The 20,734-nt window shown below is 39.2% G+C and overlaps 2 protein-coding genes, 1 long non-coding RNA gene and 3 other non-coding genes across 6 annotated transcripts in view; 5 read left to right on the top strand and 1 right to left on the bottom strand.

Annotated features, from left to right (window-relative positions):
- Window positions 1–20,734, bottom strand: part of LOC122985399 — a 365,027-nt gene that overhangs the window by 145,569 nt on the left and 198,724 nt on the right. The gene's annotated exons all lie outside the window — the stretch shown is intronic.
- LOC122985349 (endophilin-A3-like) lies at window positions 344–8,751 on the top strand. The gene is made up of 10 exons (XM_044355931.1): window positions 344–553; window positions 2,164–2,232; window positions 2,326–2,398; window positions 3,124–3,267; window positions 3,527–3,660; window positions 4,385–4,543; window positions 5,319–5,422; window positions 6,394–6,518; window positions 6,620–6,673; window positions 6,864–8,751. The coding sequence occupies exons 1-10, from the start codon at window positions 509–511 to the stop codon at window positions 7,073–7,075; spliced, it is 1,119 nt and encodes a 372-aa protein (XP_044211866.1). The 5' UTR covers window positions 344–508; the 3' UTR covers window positions 7,076–8,751.
- On the top strand, window positions 11,833–19,341 carry LOC122985388 (40S ribosomal protein S17). Its single transcript, XM_044356002.1, has 5 exons — window positions 11,833–11,901; window positions 13,252–13,403; window positions 14,485–14,590; window positions 17,086–17,151; window positions 19,215–19,341. Exons 1-5 carry the CDS (start codon window positions 11,899–11,901, stop codon window positions 19,290–19,292), a joined length of 405 nt encoding a protein of 134 aa, XP_044211937.1. The 5' UTR covers window positions 11,833–11,898; the 3' UTR covers window positions 19,293–19,341.
- LOC122986584 lies at window positions 13,459–13,586 on the top strand. Its single transcript, XR_006404343.1, has one exon. It is a non-coding gene; the product is annotated as a small nucleolar RNA SNORA71 (small nucleolar RNA).
- Window positions 15,848–15,975, top strand: LOC122986571. Its single transcript, XR_006404330.1, has one exon. It is a non-coding gene; the product is annotated as a small nucleolar RNA SNORA71 (small nucleolar RNA).
- On the top strand, window positions 18,990–19,117 carry LOC122986585. Its single transcript, XR_006404344.1, has one exon. It is a non-coding gene; the product is annotated as a small nucleolar RNA SNORA71 (small nucleolar RNA).

The following is a 20,734-nucleotide window of genomic DNA, read 5'->3' as shown; positions in this document are numbered from 1 at the left end:
TTATATTATCCATTGTGTCAAATGTTCATCTGAAAAGTAACTAAAGCTGTCAAATAAATGTAGTGGAGTAGAAAGTACAATATTTCCCTCTGAGATGTAGTGGAGTGGAAGTATAAAGTAGCATCACATGGAAATACTCAAGTAGAGTACAAGGCCTACATCCCACCACTGTAGGCTGTTCTTTTACTTGTAATGGATTATTTTTAGAAAATGTTTTTTTTTCTATTTAAGTTAAGGATCTGAATACTTCTTCCACTACTGATGAATACAAACCTTAGTACACATGTAAACCCTTTTTTTTATAATAAGAAATAATAATAAACAGGTCGCGGTGGTTGCAGCGGGCTGCCGGAGGGGGGGCTTCAGGGGGGCGGAGCGGCTCGGTGCACTGACTCTCTGCGGGCGACGGAGCATCTCAGACGGGATGGAGCCTGCGGGTACCCGCCGGCAGACCCACTAATCCCCGGGCCGCCGGTGTGTCTGTCCGGTCCGCCGGTGACGGGTGACGATGTCTGTCTCCGGGATGAAGAAGCAGCTCCATAAAGCCAGCCAGGTAACCGGGACAAACCGGGCCGAGCCAGGTTGAACCGGACTGATGTGTTTTATGAAGCCTACATTCCGGTCAGTGGTTTTACTGCGACACGAGGCCTGCTGTACAGATCGATACTGTTAATGACGTTAATGATGACAGATCATTTATCACGTCTGATTTATGTGTCCTTTGCAAACCTTTTCATCTGGAATAAGGCTTTTACTGTTAATGTTATTGTTATTAATGTTTATTTTATTAGATGTGGTTTTACAGTATGAATGACTACAGCTTCCACTCAGTACTACAGACACTATTGTTATGTACAGTGGTGAAATGTAATGAAGTAAATTTACTCACTTTACTTCCATTTTATGGTACTTTGTACACAACCACAGCATTTCAAGGATGGAAATATTGTAGTTTTTACTCCATTACGTTTTACTTCACAGCTGTAGTAACGTTGGCCTACTTTATTCTTACGTAATATGATCTGTTTATAAAAAAGCATTGTTATAGATTAGATTACATAATAAGTTAACATTAAAATACTGCTTACATTTACATGTCAATGGATCTGTATTAATATTCCAATGGAGCCTAATAGGGTGAATTAGAGTAATGTGGGACAGTTTTTGTAATTTGCACTTTATTAATATATTTCAATAGGAAATCTGTAATTTGGTATTATATCATATCCTTTGTTCCTTTTATGTCTGCCATTTTTAAATGCAGATTTTGATAAGTGCAATATAAATAAACGTTATTATTATTATTATTATCAGTAGTAGTAGTAGTGGCAGTAGCATGATTATTATTATGATTATTATGATTATTATTATTATTTCCTGGGTAATTTAATCTATAACTATGCAATATATTTTACAAGATTTTTTTTTTTTTAATTTACAAAAAAAATACAAAAAACCCCAAAACAAACATATATAAAGAAAAGAAAAAAACAATCAAACAAACAACAACAACCACAACAAAAAGTGCAGAATGGTATTTACACATTATAAGACAAAACATAACATAGGAGTTTGATACAGAACATTGTCTCACAATTTATTATTAATGTCATTATCATGGCTCTATTTGACCCATATTAGGAGGAAGCAGGTTTCATAATGAACTCACACAGGGCTGCGCAGTATTAATCTGTATTAACTGCTAACACATAACACAGAAACACATTTCCAGACTTGATCCCAGTTAATTCCTGAATTGTATTTAGTATCGCTGATCAAAACAGCTCTTTGTTCAACACCAAGAGTATTTAAAACTTCAAATAACCGTGTTTCTATTGAGAAACATGTTGTTTCTGCTACATTCTTGTAGCAGCCAAAAAGGCTAGAACTGCTATTTTCCTGTCTTTTTTTGACCTTAGCTGTGCAGCCCTTTGTTTAGCAAACAAGACAAGGACAACAGGACAAGGAGAGAAATTTATTTTCATTATTAGTGAAATTGAATAAAACACTTTTGTCCTGAAGGAATTGGCTGCAGGTCAGCGCAACAACATATATAATATAATTAGAGTACTCAAGTTCTCCATTACTGTTGCCTTCAAGCAATATTAACACTATTATATTATTATATTAACACTATTACTGCCTCTACTGCTCTTCCTGCAGCTGCTGAACGAGAGGCTGATGGGAGCTGAAGGAACCAAGATGGATGATGACTTCCTGCAGATGGAGAAGGTAAAACTGTCAACACGCCAACATGTGCTGTTACCCTAAAACCCTAAAACTTCTCTGAACTGACTGCTTCCTGTCTCTCTCTCTGTGTCTCAGAGTGTTGCAGTGATCCACATTCTGCTGGTCGAGCTGCTGTCCAAAACCACAGAGTTCCTCCAGCCGAATCCAGGTACAACGAGGAGAAACAGCTGCCATGAGCACCATGTGGGCTTTTAAAGTTCTTCTGTTTTTCTTGCTGTAATCATTCCTCCTGTTCATACTGACCATTAGAAGATCCCTTCATAATGCACTTACAATGGAAGTGATGGGAGACAAAATCCACAGTCCTCCTTCTGTGCAAAAATGTATTTCAAAGTTTATCTGAAGCTAATATGAAGCTTCAGCGTCCAAATGAGTCAAATCAAGTAGATATCTTTCAACGTTACACTCTTTTTAGTGGCAAAGTTCCTCTTTTTGTTACTATACTTCCACCTGCAGCTCAACAGGGAAACACAAAGAGGGAATTTGATGCTAAAAAGACTGTAAATGTGTCAGATATCCACTTGATATGACTAACTCAGTGTGAGGGAAACCTCTTTCACTGAAAAAGGGTGAAACAGTCCTTTAAATTAGCTCACATGTAGTGCGTAATATGTTAAATCCTAACTTAATCTCTTCATCTCCACACAATTAGCCCATAACTCCTCTGAGCTTTGCAAACTGTGACTCACTGATAAAGAAATAACACAACCTCTCAGATAATAATAAATAAAAGAAAACATGTAGTAAAGATGACATGTATATGAATAGATCCTCTAGAAACCATCCATAAACTACTATTAACAGCAAATAATATAAGTGTTTTTTTTACATCAATACTATTGTCACTGCTGTAATTTCTTTGTGTCTTCACAGCGTACAGAGCCAAACTGAGCATGCTCAACACGATGTCCAGGATCCGAGGGCAGGGGAAGTCGGTGGGCTACCCGCAGACAGAGGGCATGCTGGGAGAGTGCATGCTGCACTACGGCCAGGAGCTGGGAGCTGCTTCTGAATTCGGTACTGTCTATACAACTAAGAGCTGTGTTTCCATGGTAACAATCAGCATCACCTGCTGACAAATGACCAAAAAAAAAGAGGAAAACATGGCTCCTAATTTGTGATAATATCATTATGGAGGGATAAATTAGAAGGGGGAACAGTTTTAAAGAGACAACATTAAGACATTATTAACAGAGACGCACATCAGCACCTATTCTTTTTAAGTCTCCTGCTTTTCCTGTTGTTTTTATTGTTTGTTCATTCGTCCTGTGTTCAGGCGGCGCTCTGGCCGGTGTAGGTGAAGCTCTGCAGCAGGTCGGTCAAGCCCGGGACGCTCTGGACGTCGACGTCAAACGCACCTTCATCGACCCTCTGCAGGACCTTCAAAACACAGATCTGAAGGAGATCAGGGTGAGAGGATCGCCGCTGTCGTGATGTTGTTTCCATCATGGAGAGAAAACAGAAACACAAAACTGCTGTTTCTTTTCTTTCTTGAGTGTGACGGTTTCATGACATTTAAAATAAATACGCCGTTCAATGATTGAGGAAAAAACATTTTATATTTAAGTAGAGAAAAAAAATGTTTTGCAAGTTCATATTTTTGTGCAACATGAGCAAAAATGTAATAATTGTACCAGGACTGCTACTAATATTTATTTTCATTATCAATTAATCTGCTGATTATTTTATGCATTAATCGATTAATTGTTTTGTCTGTAAAAATAGTAAAAAATGAAGGTTATAACTTTGTAGAGTTCATGACGTCTTCAAATATCTTGTTTTATCTGATCAACAGTCCAAACATATTCAGTTTACTACTCTGTAAAAAAAAGAAAAGCCTCAAATCCTGAAATATGAGAAGCTGAAACCAGCAAATGTTTTGCATTTTTGCTCGAAAAAGGACTAAAACAATTGTTCAATTATCAAATTAGTTGCCAATTAATTTTCTGTTGAAGGATTAAGGGATGAATCAACTAATCGTTGCAGCTTAAATTGCTTCCAGAGGAAACAGGAAAGAACTAAAACTGTTCAGATTTAAAGGAATAAGCTCAAAACCCTTACATTAAAAGTGAAAGCACCTACATTTTACCCAATTATAAGAAAACTTGCATCTTTGCTCTGATTGGTTCCTCAGTACCAGCTGAAGAAGCTGAACGGTCGTCGGCTTGACTTTGACTACAAGAGGAGACGAAGAGGGAAAGTCCCGGTGGAGGACGTCCGGCAGGCCTGGGACAAGTTCATGAGCTCCAAGGAGATGGCGGAGAGGAGCATGTTCATCCTGCTGCAGAACGACGTGAGTCTGAAACAACAAACTGAGACTACTGAGTGTATTTCCACCAACCTGAGTGGAAACGCTGGAAATTTGAAGTTGGAAGATCTTTATGCAGTGTCTGTTGTCTGAGGTGTAAAAGTTGGCGTGTGGAAAAAATGTAAACAGATTTAATGAATAAAAGAAACATGTGACTTAAACGTCCCTCAAGTTTCCACTGAAGAGACGAACACATCAGATCTGTGTGGAGCGATGAGGAGACTGTAACTGATACATGATTAAAACCATGATTATGGTTTTCCATCGTTAGAGATTTGACTCCTTTAATCTCATTGTGTCTCTTCTTCTGCAATGCTTTAATGGCACAGACCCGATATTCACACAACACTAGTGGATGGAAACAAGCTTTCACAACATTTTGTTTGGCTTATTTTCTATAAATTCAGTTAAAATGTGTCCTACATTTGGATGGAAACTCGACTACTGAAAGTAGCTGAAACCAACTGGACGCTGCAACAGTTATGTAGTGTGATCAGATCAGTTCTGATGTGTGAGAATACTGTGCAGTAAAAAGTACACTATCACCCCCCGTCAGGCCAATCTGTGTGATTTTAAAGTACCAGACTGGAGCAGAGAGATGCATTATTTCTGTTCTTTTCATCAGAATCAGAACTGATTCATGTGTTTTTTTTTTTAAATAATGAAGGTGAGTAAACATCATTAACATACCTTTCATCAAAGTCAGACCAGGTCTGTGTTGCAGCTAAACAGATCCTTTCTGTCATGTTTCCTCCTGCAGGTGGATCGACTCAGTCGGCTGGCAGCTCTGGTCACTGCACTGCTGGACTTTCACCGCCATGCTCACCGCATCCTGCTGGGTCTCCATGGCAACCTGCAAGCTAGGTGAGCCTGGCTTCAACACCCAGCACATTTCTCTAAAGGGCAGACCTCACCATCACCATCACCAAAATCAATATGATTCTACACGTGAATATCCAAAACAAAAATTCATGGAAATCTGGCTGCTTGTTACTAGATCGCTAAAATGGACAAAGATCCTCTGGGAGCATGACCATGTTATGTTCATATATATAGTTTATATGTAAGTGAATATTTCGTGCCCAACCAAACCACGGTGAGTAGGGGTTTATTCTTTGGAAAATCTTTTAATCTTTATTTATTCAGGGAAGTTTCACAGAGAGGAAGCCTCTGTTTTGCAGGAACGCCCTGATCATATTTACACAATTTCACACAGATTTGGGGATTGAATTGGTGACCTTCCAGTCAAAAACTCACTTCTCAAACATTCACAACACTTAACACTCATTTAATCATATTTTCAGTTTGCTTGGAGACACATAAACAAGAATACAGATGAGGACAGCTGAGGCTGATGGAAATGTCCTTAGTTTTGCAGATATATTTGGTCATAAACCACAAAATGGATGGAAATTTTGACCTGATGATGGTGCCAGATGAAATATCAGAGGATCACCTAAATAATTATAATTCATCCTCTGGGTAACATGAATATCTGAACCAAATTTCATGACAATCCATCCAATAGTTGTTCAGATATTTCACTCAAAACACGTAAATGTCAACCTGATGGTGGCGCCAGAGGAAAAGTCAGAGGATCACCAAAGTCATTATAATTCATCTTCTGAGGAATTAATTCAATAGTTGTTGAGATATTTCATGCTGTTAACGAGGCTAAACTTCCCCAAAAAAAGCATCAAATCAAGACTGATGAACATGTTTACAGGATGAACTTGGATTAACAACAGAAACAAAATGATTGTAGGGTTTAATGTGAAAATACACCTTTAACTTCAGTTTTTTTTTAAAATACTTGTGTGTATGTTGTAAAACAGGCTGACTGCTGCCAGTAACAAACCAGAGCGACGGTTTCGCCCCAGAAAGATTCGAGTCAGAAGCGAACACAACGTCAGCATTGGATTTTACCACCAGCCATCTATCACATCCACAGTTCACTCAGGTTACTACTAGCTTCTATTAAAACATTATTTCTATGGAATAAAATATTTAATTGTCTAAAATTTTGAACTTATGTTTTTCTTACGTATCTTTTTTGTGTAGGAGAGCAGTTCACAGCGTTACCATCCAGACCCAGCAGCCCCATCTCCTGTTACGGTAAGAATATACTACCATCTCCAGTTATTATGAAGGGATCTTCTAATGGTCAGTATGAACAGGAGGAATGATTACAGCAAGAAAAACTGACTGTTGTTTCAAGAAGACTTGAAAAATTATGAATCGTCCTTTAAGATCTCTTCCTCTCTCTCTCTCTCTCTTTCTCTTTCTCCTGGTGTCTCTCGTCCAGCTGACAGTAAACTGGTCCTGGATCAGCCCTGTTGCCGGGCGCTGTACTCCTTCCACTCTAACCACAATGGCGAGCTGAGCTTCAGTGAGGGCGACCTCATCCTCCTCACCGGTCAGGTCGACGCCAACTGGTACGAAGGCACGCTCGGTGGCAAATCAGGATTGTTCCCCGTCAGCTACGTGGACGTGGTGGTGCCTCTGCCGTTACCGTGACAACGTATTAAAAAAAAAAAAAAAAACACATCCATAGACTCCACGCTCACCTCAGAAATCAGATCGTAGATGCTGATCTGATTTCTGCTCAGCAGCGGACGATATGCAAGTTTTCTGCTTCTAATTTGCACTTATTCACAATTAAATCAGCAGGCGACCTGTCTGTTTTAAAGGAAAGGAAGGCCATAGTTTCTACTCAACAGCACTTTACTTTCTGATCTCAGAGCATCTCACGTCATACTTCACCTCATAAAAATACCAGCCGGCTCTTAGCTGAGGTGTGTAAAGCGAAGCTCGGTCAGTTAAGTTAAAACGACAGTTAACACGACATTTTTTACACTTCAGCGTATTGTCCCTTTAAGACTTTTAGCTACATTTCCTTCACAAAACTGCTCCTAACTTTTCACATCACATTTCTACCAGTGTCCTCAAATGCTAAATGCAGCCACATCGGGTCTGATACTATCTGCATTGTAGGGTTTAATACTTTTCAGACTGCTTTGAATAGAACACTAAGGCACAATTACTGTAAATGTAGAATCATTAATGTAAATAAACAAGAGTCAGAGGAAGTTATAATAATTCAGCTTGAGGGGATCATGAACGTGTGAACCCAATTTTACTGCAATCCATCCAATAGTAATAGATATTATAATGAAATAGATATTTTAATTAAAGAATTAAATAGTCAACCTCATGGTGGCACCAGAGGAAAAGTCAGTAGAATAAATCATCTGTGAATCATGAATGTCTGAACCAAATTTTTGTGCCAATCCATGACGCAGATGTTGAGATATTTCACAGCTGGTGGCGCTACAGGAAAATTCAGAGGATCATTAAAGCGGTCAGAATGTATCATCTAGGGACCTTGAATATCTGTTGTAATTTCCGTGACAATCCATCGAACAGTTGTTGAGATATTTCACTCTGAATCACAACCTCATGGTGGCGCTACAGTAAAAAGTCAGTAGGATTCATCCTCTGGGGAACATGAATGTTTGAGCCTAATTTCGTAGCAATCTGATAGATAAATATTTTAGTCTGAATCAAAGGGGTGGACTGAGATGGTATCCATGGAGCTGTGCTGCTAATGTGGCTAAAAATACCGTTAACCTAGTTTACATCTAATGGTAACAGTGAGGTTGGGGTCGTGTATTGCTCACAGAGGCGGAGCACCACTGATCAGTGTTGTTCATCTTGTACACTATGCATGTAAGTTATTGTACCTTGAAGACACTTCATCTGAGCAAGGTGTATTTTTTCACTTTTGTTGGAGGCTAAGCTAGCAGTTTCCCCTTGTTTTCAGTCTACATGATCTTTGTACAGGACACACACACAGATGAAACTTGTCTTAAAGGGGTCATAACATGCTTTTTGTGATTTTTTTTTTTTACTGTTATGATGTTGGATGTTAAACAAGGTCAGATTTCCAAAACTTAAGGTGAATGTATGTTAAAATGCTCCCTGTAAGACAAAAGTCAGGGCTTCAATCTGATCTGGGACATTTTGTTACCTTTGTTTCCTCATAATGATGATGTCAGATTTTTCGCACATGCCCACAAATAGCAGTCGGGTCTGTAGCCTTTGATGCTAAGGTTGCTCCATGTGTTGTTTGCGTCGTCCAATCACATATTTCGGATCTGATTTGGGCTCCAACCATGGATGTATTATAAGAGCTGGATACCGGAATAAAAATGGCGCCCATTCAGTCCTATAGGAATTGCTCGCCTGGCGCATATGACAAAAAAAAACATCTAGCTTCCGAGTTTGCTTCCACGTGTTGTGCAGCCCACTGAATATGCGCAGTAGTGTTTCCCCCCGCTGGCCCCGCCCACGAGTTCCCACTCAGCCCATAGACTTTACATTGTGATGACGTCACAGATTTTTAAATCGCTTTTCTCGGCTCGAGGAAAGTTTTACAAACATAAAACCTCCATGGATCAAAAGTTCATAATAGAAAGAGTCATAATTGATGTTGTTTGCAGTTCGAGGTGTCCTGTCAACAGTTTTACAGACGTCTCTTTTACAATGGTGGTCTAATCCTTTTGGAGTCACAGGGGGATTTTTCGCTGCAATACCGCGAGTGACCACTGGGAAAAATTGGCTGCAAGGCTGAGCGGCGGCGCCCTATCCAGCTCTTATTATACATCCATGGCTCCAACATGTACGGATGTATTTGAGAAGTTTCCATTTGGAGTAAAGAATGAGAAAAACAAGGGAAATCCTGCTACTGTTGTTTGTTTACGTAGCCTCTGGAGTGGGAGGAAGCTTCCTGAAGCTGACCAATCAGAACAGAGTGGGCTCATCGGGAGGCGGGGCCTTAAAGAGACAGGAGCTAAAACAGCCTGTTTCAGACAGAGGCTGAACTGAGGGGCTGCATAAAGGACCAGTATAAGATAAATAAGGAGTTTTTAACTGTAAAGTAGAGCCCCAGAATATAAATATAGACCTGAAAATGTGCCGAATATGTGTCCCTTTAACCAAGTCTATTTCTTGGTTAATATAAACTAGTTAATATAGACTAAATCCCTGTAGTTAATATAAACTACTGTAGCTGATACTGTATGAAATAAACTACTGTAATGGTTTTAGATTAGACTACTGTAGATTAACCTGACTCACATCAGCTTTAATGTGATAAATATATAATTTCACACGAATGTAGTGAAAAGATTGAGGTGTATATTTGTGGTTTCCCAAAATTATATATTCATGAGTAAAATGGATGAAACACCAGGAGGCACAGACAAGAGTTTTCATTTATTTTACTTCTCTCTTTCAGGGTATCAGTCTGTCTGTAGAAGACGGCTGGAGAATAATCGTAAAGATGGCTGTATTTTTAATTTAATAGCTGAATGATGAGTTTTCAAATTTCATTTCATTTTAAGCAGTGACCAAAAAACTTTTAATACCTTTAAGAGGAATTTAACTGATTTCCTCCAAATCCAAACAAAACGGAGAGAAACCAGATAGATTATTTGCTCATCAGTTTCTGCATGACGACTCACTTTGCTGTAAACTGATTTTTTGAATGTGATTTAATATTTCAGGTGTATTTACAACACTCGGCCTGTTATTCCTGCGAGCACAGACATGTTTGTTGTACAAGGACAAGAATCACTGAGAATGTATTTCTGCAATAATTTCTCTGAGTAATAAATGCTTTTATGTGTGATTTTTTTGCCTTTCTTGTCTCTGTAAATAATAATCTGTAGTAATTTTCAACCTTTTATGATAGAGAAACAAGATATGTCATGTGAATTCATGCGTATGTTCACCACATCATTGATGTTCGCTGTAGATCAATGTAGTGAAACACAGCCAGAGGCAGAGATGTCTGGCACAACAACATGTAAACAACAATTACATAACAACAGGCAGAGAAACATACAATATCCACACTGAGCTGAGTACAAAGATTAGTATTTTATTTCATTATTATCACTGTTTGCAGCAGGTTTCATCTTTATGCTTTTCTTTTCTTTAATGAAGGAATTGCAGAGGTTAAATAAAAGGTGTTTTCAATGTGTGCAAAGACAGTTTAGTTTTGGTAGCACATTTCAGAAAAAAATCCTTAAAATAATAATATAGTTACATTTATCTCTTCTCAATTAAAACTGTTTCCCCCTTAACCATTTGTAAGACTCCTGAAGCAAAGGAAATTTACTTCTGTACCTGAGCAGTTAGGAATCTAATAAGACCATATCATTAATCTAAAATAAAAAATAGGCAGCAACAAACAGAAAAGTCTTCAGCCTTGATTTCAACCGACTGAGAGTTGCAGCAGAAAACTGCACATCTATAAAATGCTGATTTTGTCAAACCAACAGTCCAAATTAAAGATATTCAGTTTGCAAAGACAAAATGAAGAAAAGCACAAAATCCTCACAGCAAATGTTTGGCATTTGAGTTTGAAAAGGGACTCAAATGATGTTTTCAGTGTTAGAGCAGCATGTTACTGTTGTAGCTGCTGGAGGTGGAGCTAGTTTCAACTACTTTATATACAGTTAGCTAGTTTAGTCCAGTGGTTCCCAACCTAGGGGTCGGGCCCCTCCAAAGGGTCAGCAGATAAATCTGAGGGGTGGTGAGATGATTAATGGGAGAGGAAAGAAGAAAAAACAAAGTTCTGATACACAAATCTGTTTTCAGTTTTTGGACTTTTTCTCTAATCTTTGATTTTTGCTGAAATATTGGATCATTTGAACATTTATTGAAATGAAAGCATGTGAGAAGTTTAGAGGGAAAAATCACTATTTGGTGGAGCTGTTAACAACTCATAGACATGTGAAATGTGACCCCGACTACACACTGCTTTTTGTAAGACGTCAAAAGACAAAAAGGTTGGAAACCACTGGTTTCATCTTTAACAATGTGTTGTATTTTAAAAGCTTGTTATATTATCCATTGTGTCAAATCTCCATCTGAAAAGTAACTAAAGCTGTCAAATAAATGTAGTGGAGTGGAAGTATAAAGTAGCATAAAATGAAAATACTAGTAGTATAAGTAGTAGTAGTAATAGTACAAGTACCTGTAAATTGTACTTAAGTACAATATTGAGTAAATGTAGGCCTACTTAGTTACTTTCCCTCTCAGGTCTGCTATTATTATGTTATATTATATTATATTATATTATATTATATTATATTATATTATATTATATTATATTATATTATATTTTAAACAGTAGTAGTGGTTGTTGTTGTAGTTGCTGCCTCCAGCCGGCAGGGGGCGCAGCAGCAGGTTGTTTCTGTCTCAAGCTTCCGCGTGTTGATTTAAACTTCCACCGGAAGTCTGCTTGTCCTCTTCTACCAGGCCGATCCAACATGGTGGGTACATTGTACATGTCTACCTGAACTATCTAACCTAATCCTGCCGTTTTAACGGCGTTAATGTCCCGGTTGCTTCATCCACGCTGACCGGACTGTTAGTTATATCTGATATTAGCAGTATTGATGATAGATGACGTCAGAAAAGCGTTTTATTTGCAGAATTTTGGCGGAGCGCTGCCGCTAACGGAGGAGGCGGAGTGACGCTGCTGTCGAGCTGAATGAATCGCGTTTCTTATCCAGATTTACCCGGTTTAAATTAAAGAGAGCCGCAGAATAACGCGGCTATCTTATGTCTTTGAGTTAGGATCGTCTAAAGGGTTAAATTATTAATTAATATCAGTCACCGGGAGTTAGCTGCGGATGCTAAAAAGGGCTGAGATTGACTGCAGGTTAAAGGATGTGTTCACAGATATTCAAGTCTGCCTTAAAAACAGCAGTCAGGAGCCTAAATGAACGTTGAAACGTGTTTTTCCTGCTGTAATCATTCTTCTGTTCATATTGATCCTTAGAAGATCCCTTCATAATGCACTTACAATGTAAGCAATGGGGGGCAAGATTACCTGAAGCTAATATGAAGCTTCAGCGTCCAAATGAGTCAAATCAAGTAGATATCTTTCAACGTTACAGTGTTTTTAGTGCCAAAGTCCCTCTTTTTGTTACTATACTTCCACCACAGCTCAACAGGGAAACACAAAGAGGGAATTTGATGCTAAAAAGACTGTAAATGTGTCAGATATCCACTTGATATGACTAACTCATACTGCTGAAGCCTCATAAGCTTCACATCAACTTTTAAATGACTGTGTGGACACACTGTGGATGTTGGCCTCCATCACTTCCATTGAAAGCACATTTTAAGGATCTTTTAATATCCAGTATGAACAGGAGGAATGATTACAGCGAGGAAAACCTCTTTTCACACCTGTTTGTTAAAGTCTAAAAAACTTTTAAGCGAATACAGAAACTCAGTAATGTTGGACAGCCTATATATTGTTCTGGCTCTAACTTTTATAAACTTAGCATTAATGAAAACATAAAATCAATGTTTATCTTTCCTGCGAGTTACTGTCGAAACCAGTTTCTGACTCACGTTTGCATCTACAACTGCAGGAGTCAGATTTTTCTAAAAGCTTCTGCAGAAGGCAAACACACAACTCGTGTCAGCCAGAGTTGATCTTTTATAGTAATTAAACCCACATGTAATGGATATTGTAACAAACTCTGCAGTCTTACAACCGGCAGACTTGTCAGACAGCAGGAACGCTTCCAAGTTGTAAACATCGGCCTCTTTTCCATCCTTATTCATCTGGGGTGGTGCAAACTTACTGACTTGTGTTGTGTCTTCAGGGACGAGTCAGGACCAAGACGGTGAAAAAGGCCGCCAGGGTCATCATCGAGAAATACTACACCCGGCTGGGAAATGACTTCCACACCAACAAGAGGGTGTGCGAGGAGATCGCCATCATCCCCAGCAAGAAGCTCCGTAACAAGATCGCCGGGTGAGTTTCATCTCTGTATAGAAGGACGTGTGTTTTATATATATAAAAAAAGCCACCCTGTATCGAAAGTGATCATGGCGTCTCTGTTGCCAGGTCATTGATAGTACAGGAAGATGAAACTGCGAGCCTTTCCCTGTGTTTGCTGGAACATCAGTTCCTGTTGAACCCTGGCGCTCTCAGACACTTCTCCAAACTAACAATGAACTCATCTACTAACAAGTATCATGTGATAAAGTCTAATATATCTTATTCCTCTGAGCTGTAGACCTCCATTGTTGTCCAAAAGCTAACGAGCAATGAGCCTCACCGCCGCGCCAGGTGACATGTTCATTCATCACGAAGAGTGGTTACTGTGGTTTGTTTAGAAACGGCTCCAAAGACTAATAACAGCGTCAAGTTGTCACTCTCTGTGAAGTATTTCTGTGTCATAAAGAGGCCGACGTGCATGTGTCAGGACGTGGGTCTCTTGACAGTGAACATTTTATTTTATGTGACGCAGACATTGCAAGTTTGTCAAAGACGTTTAATATAAAGTCAAGACTTTGTGATATGTAGCACAACAAGCTAGCAGACCAGTAGCCTCGTCCTGACATGGAAATACTTTCCAGAGAGTGAAAACCTGAAAGTTTTATAAATCTTTGAAGTGTTTCTAAACTAAAGTAACCAGTTGTGTTACAGAGTGGAGCGTCTTCTCTCATAGATGATCTTTGGTTGAGACACAAACGGACAAGTTTCGTTTTGACGTCAAATTACTTGCAGAATTAATCAGTGACAGCTGATATGAGCTGAAGCACGACACGTTGATGTCATTTTAACCGCTGAAAGTGACGCTCAGTGCAGCTAAACAACACGTTTCATTCACCAGGATGTCACAATTCACTCAGCAGCAGTTTGTCCAGATATTTCTCAAATTTTTACTCACTAATTCAGTAAAATGCGTCTCTGTAGAGGTCAGGCGGAAGTGAACAAAACACAGTAAAGGTTCAGATTTTGTTGCCTGTGTTGACTCTGAACATCTCTGTTCTGTACATTTATTTCTGTGTTTCTAATGGTCGTGGTTTCCGTCTGCTGTCTCCTGCAGGTATGTGACGCATCTGATGAAGCGTATCCAGAGGGGACCAGTCAGAGGAATCTCCATCAAGCTGCAGGAGGAGGAGAGAGAGAGGAGGGATAACTACGTCCCAGAGGTCAGTGAACGCATCGCCGTGTTGTTTGTTTTACGCTGTCGGACCAACGGATGAATCCAAACTGAAGAATCCTGAAGGGGAAACGTTTGTAGCGGGTTTGTTGGTGAACTTTGCTGCCGTCTCAGCTGGATGCGAGTCACAATATCTGTAGGATTCAGTGCAGTACAGAAGTTGTGCCGTAAATACAGCACGTGTGAATATTCTGGTGAATATTATTGATCAGGGATGTGTTTAACTGGTCAGATCTACAGCTGTAGTTTGTGCTGGTGGTGGACAAGATGTCTGACGTTAGGAGTTATTGATCAGCAGAATTGGCTCATGTCGTGGTTATGTTGTGGTCAAAGCTTTTCTTGTGTCCGTCTCGTCTTCCTGTCGTCCTACGTCGTCACAACGAAGCAGCAACATGATGAATGTAAAAGCTTTAAATAGTTCAGCATCTTTAAAACAGCGAGACGACACGATGATGTGTTGCAGAGATATCAGGTAGATAAATTATTCACATGGCAGCAGGTGAAGGACAGTAGCTGTTCTGAGAGCAGAGTTTGTTTTTAGAGCTGCGACTACAATTAATCTGCCAATTATTTTATTGATTAATTAAACCCTTCATCAAATAACTGACGAACTTCGTCACAGCTGGTTGTCGGCTGTAAGAGCTCGTTTTATTCACGGTCCAGATTAGTGCTGCAGCCAAAGATTATTTTTATTATCTAGTCATCTGTTGCTTCATCTATTAAACATCAGAAAACAATAAAAATATTAATCACAGCATCCTAGAGCACAGGATGATGTCATCCAGTGTCTTTTTGTCTGAAAACATCCAAAAATATTCAAATTACAATAATGTAAGACCACGAAAATTCTTACATTTAACAACCTGCAAACATCTTGAAAGATGGTGAATTGATTATCAAAATAGTCGCTGAGTAATTTTTCTGTCGATCGACTAATCAATACACTGTTGCAGCTCTGTTCTGTCAGCACAGACAACAGTGTTTTCTCTGTTTCTCTTTTAAAACATGTGAATGAAAAGCTGCTTTAGAGGAACAATCAAATAAAGGAACTGAGATGTTTATTTTTATATTTTAGTGTCCTGGTTTGACTTTTGTCTGCATGTTTTAATTTCACCTGCGTCCGGTATCATAAAGTAACGTTAGAGTGCAGCTCAGCTGGAGAAACGATCAATAACATCAGACGATTAGGTCTGATTATTTAAACGTGCGGCTGCAGTCAGTGTTTTTTTTTGTTTTTTTTTCTCCTCCCTGTATCGAAAGTGATCATGGCGTCCTCGTCGCCAGGTCATTGATAGTACAGGAACATCAAGCTGCGAGCCTTTCCCTGTGTTTGCTGGAATATCAGTTCCTGTTGAACCCTGGCGCTCTCAGACAGACTTTATAATCTATTAAATACGATTCTGCATCCAGGATAACTTTGGGTATTTTGTTGGTTAAATCAAATCCTTTAATGTCTGTTTAGAAGATATTAATATTCTGATTTGAATGCTGAATATCAGAATTCAGCCAAAAAAGCACGAAGGCAACAGGAAGTGCTTTATTTACTAAACACGTCGTCCAGATCTGATTTCTCTTGATAACTTTTGTTTTTAACGGATCTTTTCCTTAATTGTATCAATCAGAAAAGTTTAACAGATGTGAAGAAGAATCATCTTCCTGTAAAAACATTCTGCAGCCTCATGAGTTTATTTCAGTGACCTGAGTCGTTGTTTTTGGGTTTAATAGTTTGATTTTCTTTTTGTGTTTTTTCTCTCAACCGGCACAGAAACTTTAACTGAGAAGGTCAGAGGTCATCGCCATAGTTTGCTGTTTTTACTGATTGTGATTGAATGTTCCCGTTCTGTCAGTAGTTGAGCAGGATAAAGGGAACTGTTTAAGGCCTCGATGTGGAAAACATGGACGTACCTGTGTGATTGATCATAAAAATAGAATCAACTGTAAATGCAGAATATAGAGGAATTTGTCGAAATGTGGACGCTGCATCTGAGTCGAATGAACAGAAAACAAATATGTGCTGAGAGTCTTTAATGCGAGTTGGTGTCATTTGCTGCAGCAGCTTCAGTCCTCTGATGTGTTCAGGGATCAGCAGTAAAACCCGGAGCGGATATCTGACTTATCTCTCTAATTATGTTTGTGAAACTGGATTGAACTGAACTGATTTTAGGTTGTGGAGAAAACAAAACGGACTTTTGACCGAGTGGATTGAACTCTGAGACTCTTACACACACACACACACACACACACACACACACACACACACACACACACACACACACACACACACAGTCATGTTAGTGAGGCCCTTTGATGCACTGAGGAATTCACAATTTACCAATGTTGTTTTGTGATTTTTTTTTTTTATTATTTTTTTTTTATAAATAGCGGACAGTATTTTGTGTGTAATACTGCTGCAGGTTTTGGTTGATGTAATGAAACTGTCCGTCAGAGGCTTAATATCTACTTCCTGTGTGTTTACCTGTGCAGGTGTCTGCTTTGGACCAGGAGCTGATTGAAGTCGACCCAGATACCAAGGAGATGCTGAAGCTGCTGGTAAGTCTCTCTTTGACAGGACAGCTGTGGTCAGTGTAGAACATCTGTTTAGTTATTAATCTTTTAGTCTATAAAATGTAAGAAAAATGCTCGTCATAATTCCCCAGTCAGAGTCTAAACTGACGTTGTCTTTGTATGACAAACAGTCAAAAACCTAAAAATATTCAGTTTATATCACATCTGAATGTAAAAGCATCAAATTCTCTCATTTCAGAAGCTGCAGATGTTTCTGAATTGACTAATATGATGAAAATAGTCACTGATTAGTTGGCTAAACAGGAAAGATGAATAATTTCAAATAAACTGAAAGATCAACAAACACATGGAGGAAAAGTAAAAAGATCTGAAGGAGAACTGGAGCTAAAGACTCGACTGAAACCTCAGTTATAAGACTTATAGTTAATGATGTGATGACAGCGTTCGATCAGAAGGAGGCTGTGATGTTATTAATGATATGACAGCAACGTGTTAAAGAAACTCTTTAAGAAGAAGAAGAAGCAGTGAAACGGCTGCGAGGAGCCACAAACTCTCAGCATCACTTGAGGCTGAATGTTGAATATTATCCTGCAGAGACGTTACTACGATGCTTCCAGCGTCAGCAGAAACAGAGAACATCAAACAATAATATAACGAGGAGCTTTAAGAGTTCAGTTAGTTATGGACTGTAAGATGAAGATCAAAGAGTTTCAGTTAAAACTTAATCAGTAAAATGTGTTTTTATTGGTGCTTTAACACTTCAGCCGTCTGTTAATGGTGATGATGTCACTCTGTTTCGTACGCTCGCCGCCTCTTCACATGAGAAGATGTTTGCACTCACCGACCAATCAGGAGGAAGCAACCGCGCAGCATCCTCCTTCCACTGCAGCCGCTCCGCTGCTCGTCTCCCTTTTTCGCTCCGCAACCTCGAGAAACTGATCGCCTGCGAGAAGAAGTTCACCCTCCGGTGTCGCTGTAAGAAGATGATGATGGTGATGATGATGATGATGGCGGCTACTAGCAAGTCCCGCGCCTCTCGTGCTTCGCCGATGCTGCCGACAGACTCCCACAAGTCTAACTTCATTCACTGAGTATGTCGGCTCCCTTCACGCAAGCCCGGTGCCGACAGAAGTGGCCGCAGCGGCTCGATCCAAACCACGGGACGAGGATGATGATTGTCACGTCACGTCTACGAAGAGGAAGATCCCGCGTCCCTCTTCCACGACGACAAGCCACCGCTACCCTTTACACGACCTGCCCGGCCTGTTCGCCTCTGTGCTCATTAATGTATTAAACTAAAACATTAGATTTTAATTCTAATTTAAGGCCGAGCGATGAGATTAAAATGTCGACATTTCTGTTTGAGCTTTTCGCTGTCAGACCTCACAGCCTGGAACCGCCATGTTTAACCATCAACCAGCAGATCTGATCAATGTTCTGCCATCAAATGAACTCGTCAAACCATCAGACTGACTCACTGGTGGAAGAAGGATTCAAATATTTAAATAAAGACCAAAAAATAGCAAGTTCTCACACTTTAAAACCTGAAAACATTGAATTTTTGACATTATGCTTTAAAAAATTTAAGGATTAATCAATTAGCAAAGTTGCCAATCAGTTTCCTCTCAATAAACGAACCAATTAACTTCATGTTGCAGCTCTGCTGTTTTTATAAGAGCTCACAGGCCTAAAAGGAAACCACTAGTCTGAACAGTATTGTGTAATGTATGTATGTAAAAAACATTTCTCTCTGAAATCAGTCAAACTTTATCAGATTTGTGTAATTCAGTATTTCACAGACGACTGACGAGCTGATAATAAAACAGTAAACGATGAAGATGAAGCTGAAACAGTGTTTCCCTCCCTGTATCGAAAGTGATCATGGCGTCCTCGTCGCCAGGTCATTGATAGTACAGGAACATCAACCTGCGAGCCTTTCCCTGTGTTTGCTGGAATATCAGTTCCTGTTGAACCCTGGCGCTCTCAGACAGACTTTAGTTTCCTCTTATCGTGATCAGTTTCCTCGTTATCCTCTCGGTTTAACTCGTCCTCTCTCTTCTCTTCTCTCTCTCTCTCTGTGTTCTCAGGACTTCGGCAGTCTGTCCAACCTGCAGGTCACACAGCCCACCGTCGGCATGAACTTCAAGCAGCCCCGAGGAGTCTAGACGTCTGTAAAGTATCTTCCTAATAAAAACCCTTTGGGGGGAAAAAAAACAACCTGACTCGTCTGTTTTTTATCTTCTGTTTTAAAGCTTTACTGGTGTTTAAATGATCTTTTTACATTATGTAGATTTTTAGAAACAACCCTTCAGTCACCGGCTCAAAAACACAAATGGTTGCTTCTTTCTTTGTGAGTTTGATGTTTTATTGAAGCTTATTTTAGCTGCAGGTTATTGTAAACGTTCTGCCTTAAGTGACTCATTTTATCGAGTTCGGCCACAGGAACCAACTGCCTGCTCTCTCTGGAGACGCTGGTGACAGAAAATGTTGACTTGAAAGGAAGTCTGTTAGTTCAAAGAAAGAAAAACATGGAGTGTTTCCTGCTTTAGTGAACAAACAGTCAAACTTCACTGAGTGGACAAATGAGCCACGATGACTGTAAACAAGAGGAAACGATCCGAGACGCTCTGAGTCTTGAGGTTTAATATATTACACACAGACACCAACATGTTTCAGCTGGAAGCCTCATCAGAGTGTCGACATGAGACACTGAAGCAGCAGCAGACGGATGAGTTACAGCTGTGAGGATGAACATCTGTCTTCACACTGAGAAGTATGTGGACCAATCAGAAAGGCTTTTAAAGATTCCCAAAAACTTTTAAAAAAAGTAATCATTTGATAGATTCCTTCCTAACATGCAGAGATTAAATGTAATAAACATCTCGACCTTCATCTGATGCACAAAAATCAGTGAAAGACATTTTGAAGTTGAGATTATAATCAGATCAGACAACTATATAAAAGAGGTTAAAAACCTTTTTTACAACTACAATCTATATTTTATATTTTCCTTCCTAACAGCTGCATGAATGAATAAATGAATATCAAGCTAAACATTTAGCGTGTGAGCTAACAGGAATGAAACTGGACGTCCTGTCGTTCACTGCTTGTTAAACTTTATAAAACTATTAAAGTTAAAAGATGAAACAGATGTGAGAAGTTTCAGTAGAACAAACTTCTTCCTCCTCAACACAACTTCAACTGTTCCATCTGACAAATATCAACAAACATCAGTGTTTCTGTAAATGTGTGAATGAATAAAGCTGAAAGAAACATGAAGGTCGAGATAAATGATCCATCATCCGTCCTACGACTCACCTGCACATGTAGACGGAGGCTTCTGTCTGCAGAGCAGAGCTGCAACTAATGATTATCTTTATTGATTCATCTGACAATTATCTTATCAATTCATTGTCTATAAAACGCCAGGAATGAGTTTTCTAGTTTTCTAGCATTCTAGAGTCAAATGTGTCCAAAACACAAAGATATTCAGTTTACTGTCATGTAGGACAAAACATATCACATCATCACATTTGAGAAGCTGAAAACAGCAAATAGTTTATTATTAAAGTAGCTGCCTGTTAATTAATATTCTGCTGATCAACCA

Source organism: Thunnus albacares, chromosome 7 (assembly GCF_914725855.1).
Source record: "Thunnus albacares chromosome 7, fThuAlb1.1, whole genome shotgun sequence".
Taxonomy (NCBI): domain Eukaryota; kingdom Metazoa; phylum Chordata; class Actinopteri; order Scombriformes; family Scombridae; genus Thunnus; species Thunnus albacares.
This window is presented reverse-complemented; position numbering and strand designations above follow the sequence as displayed.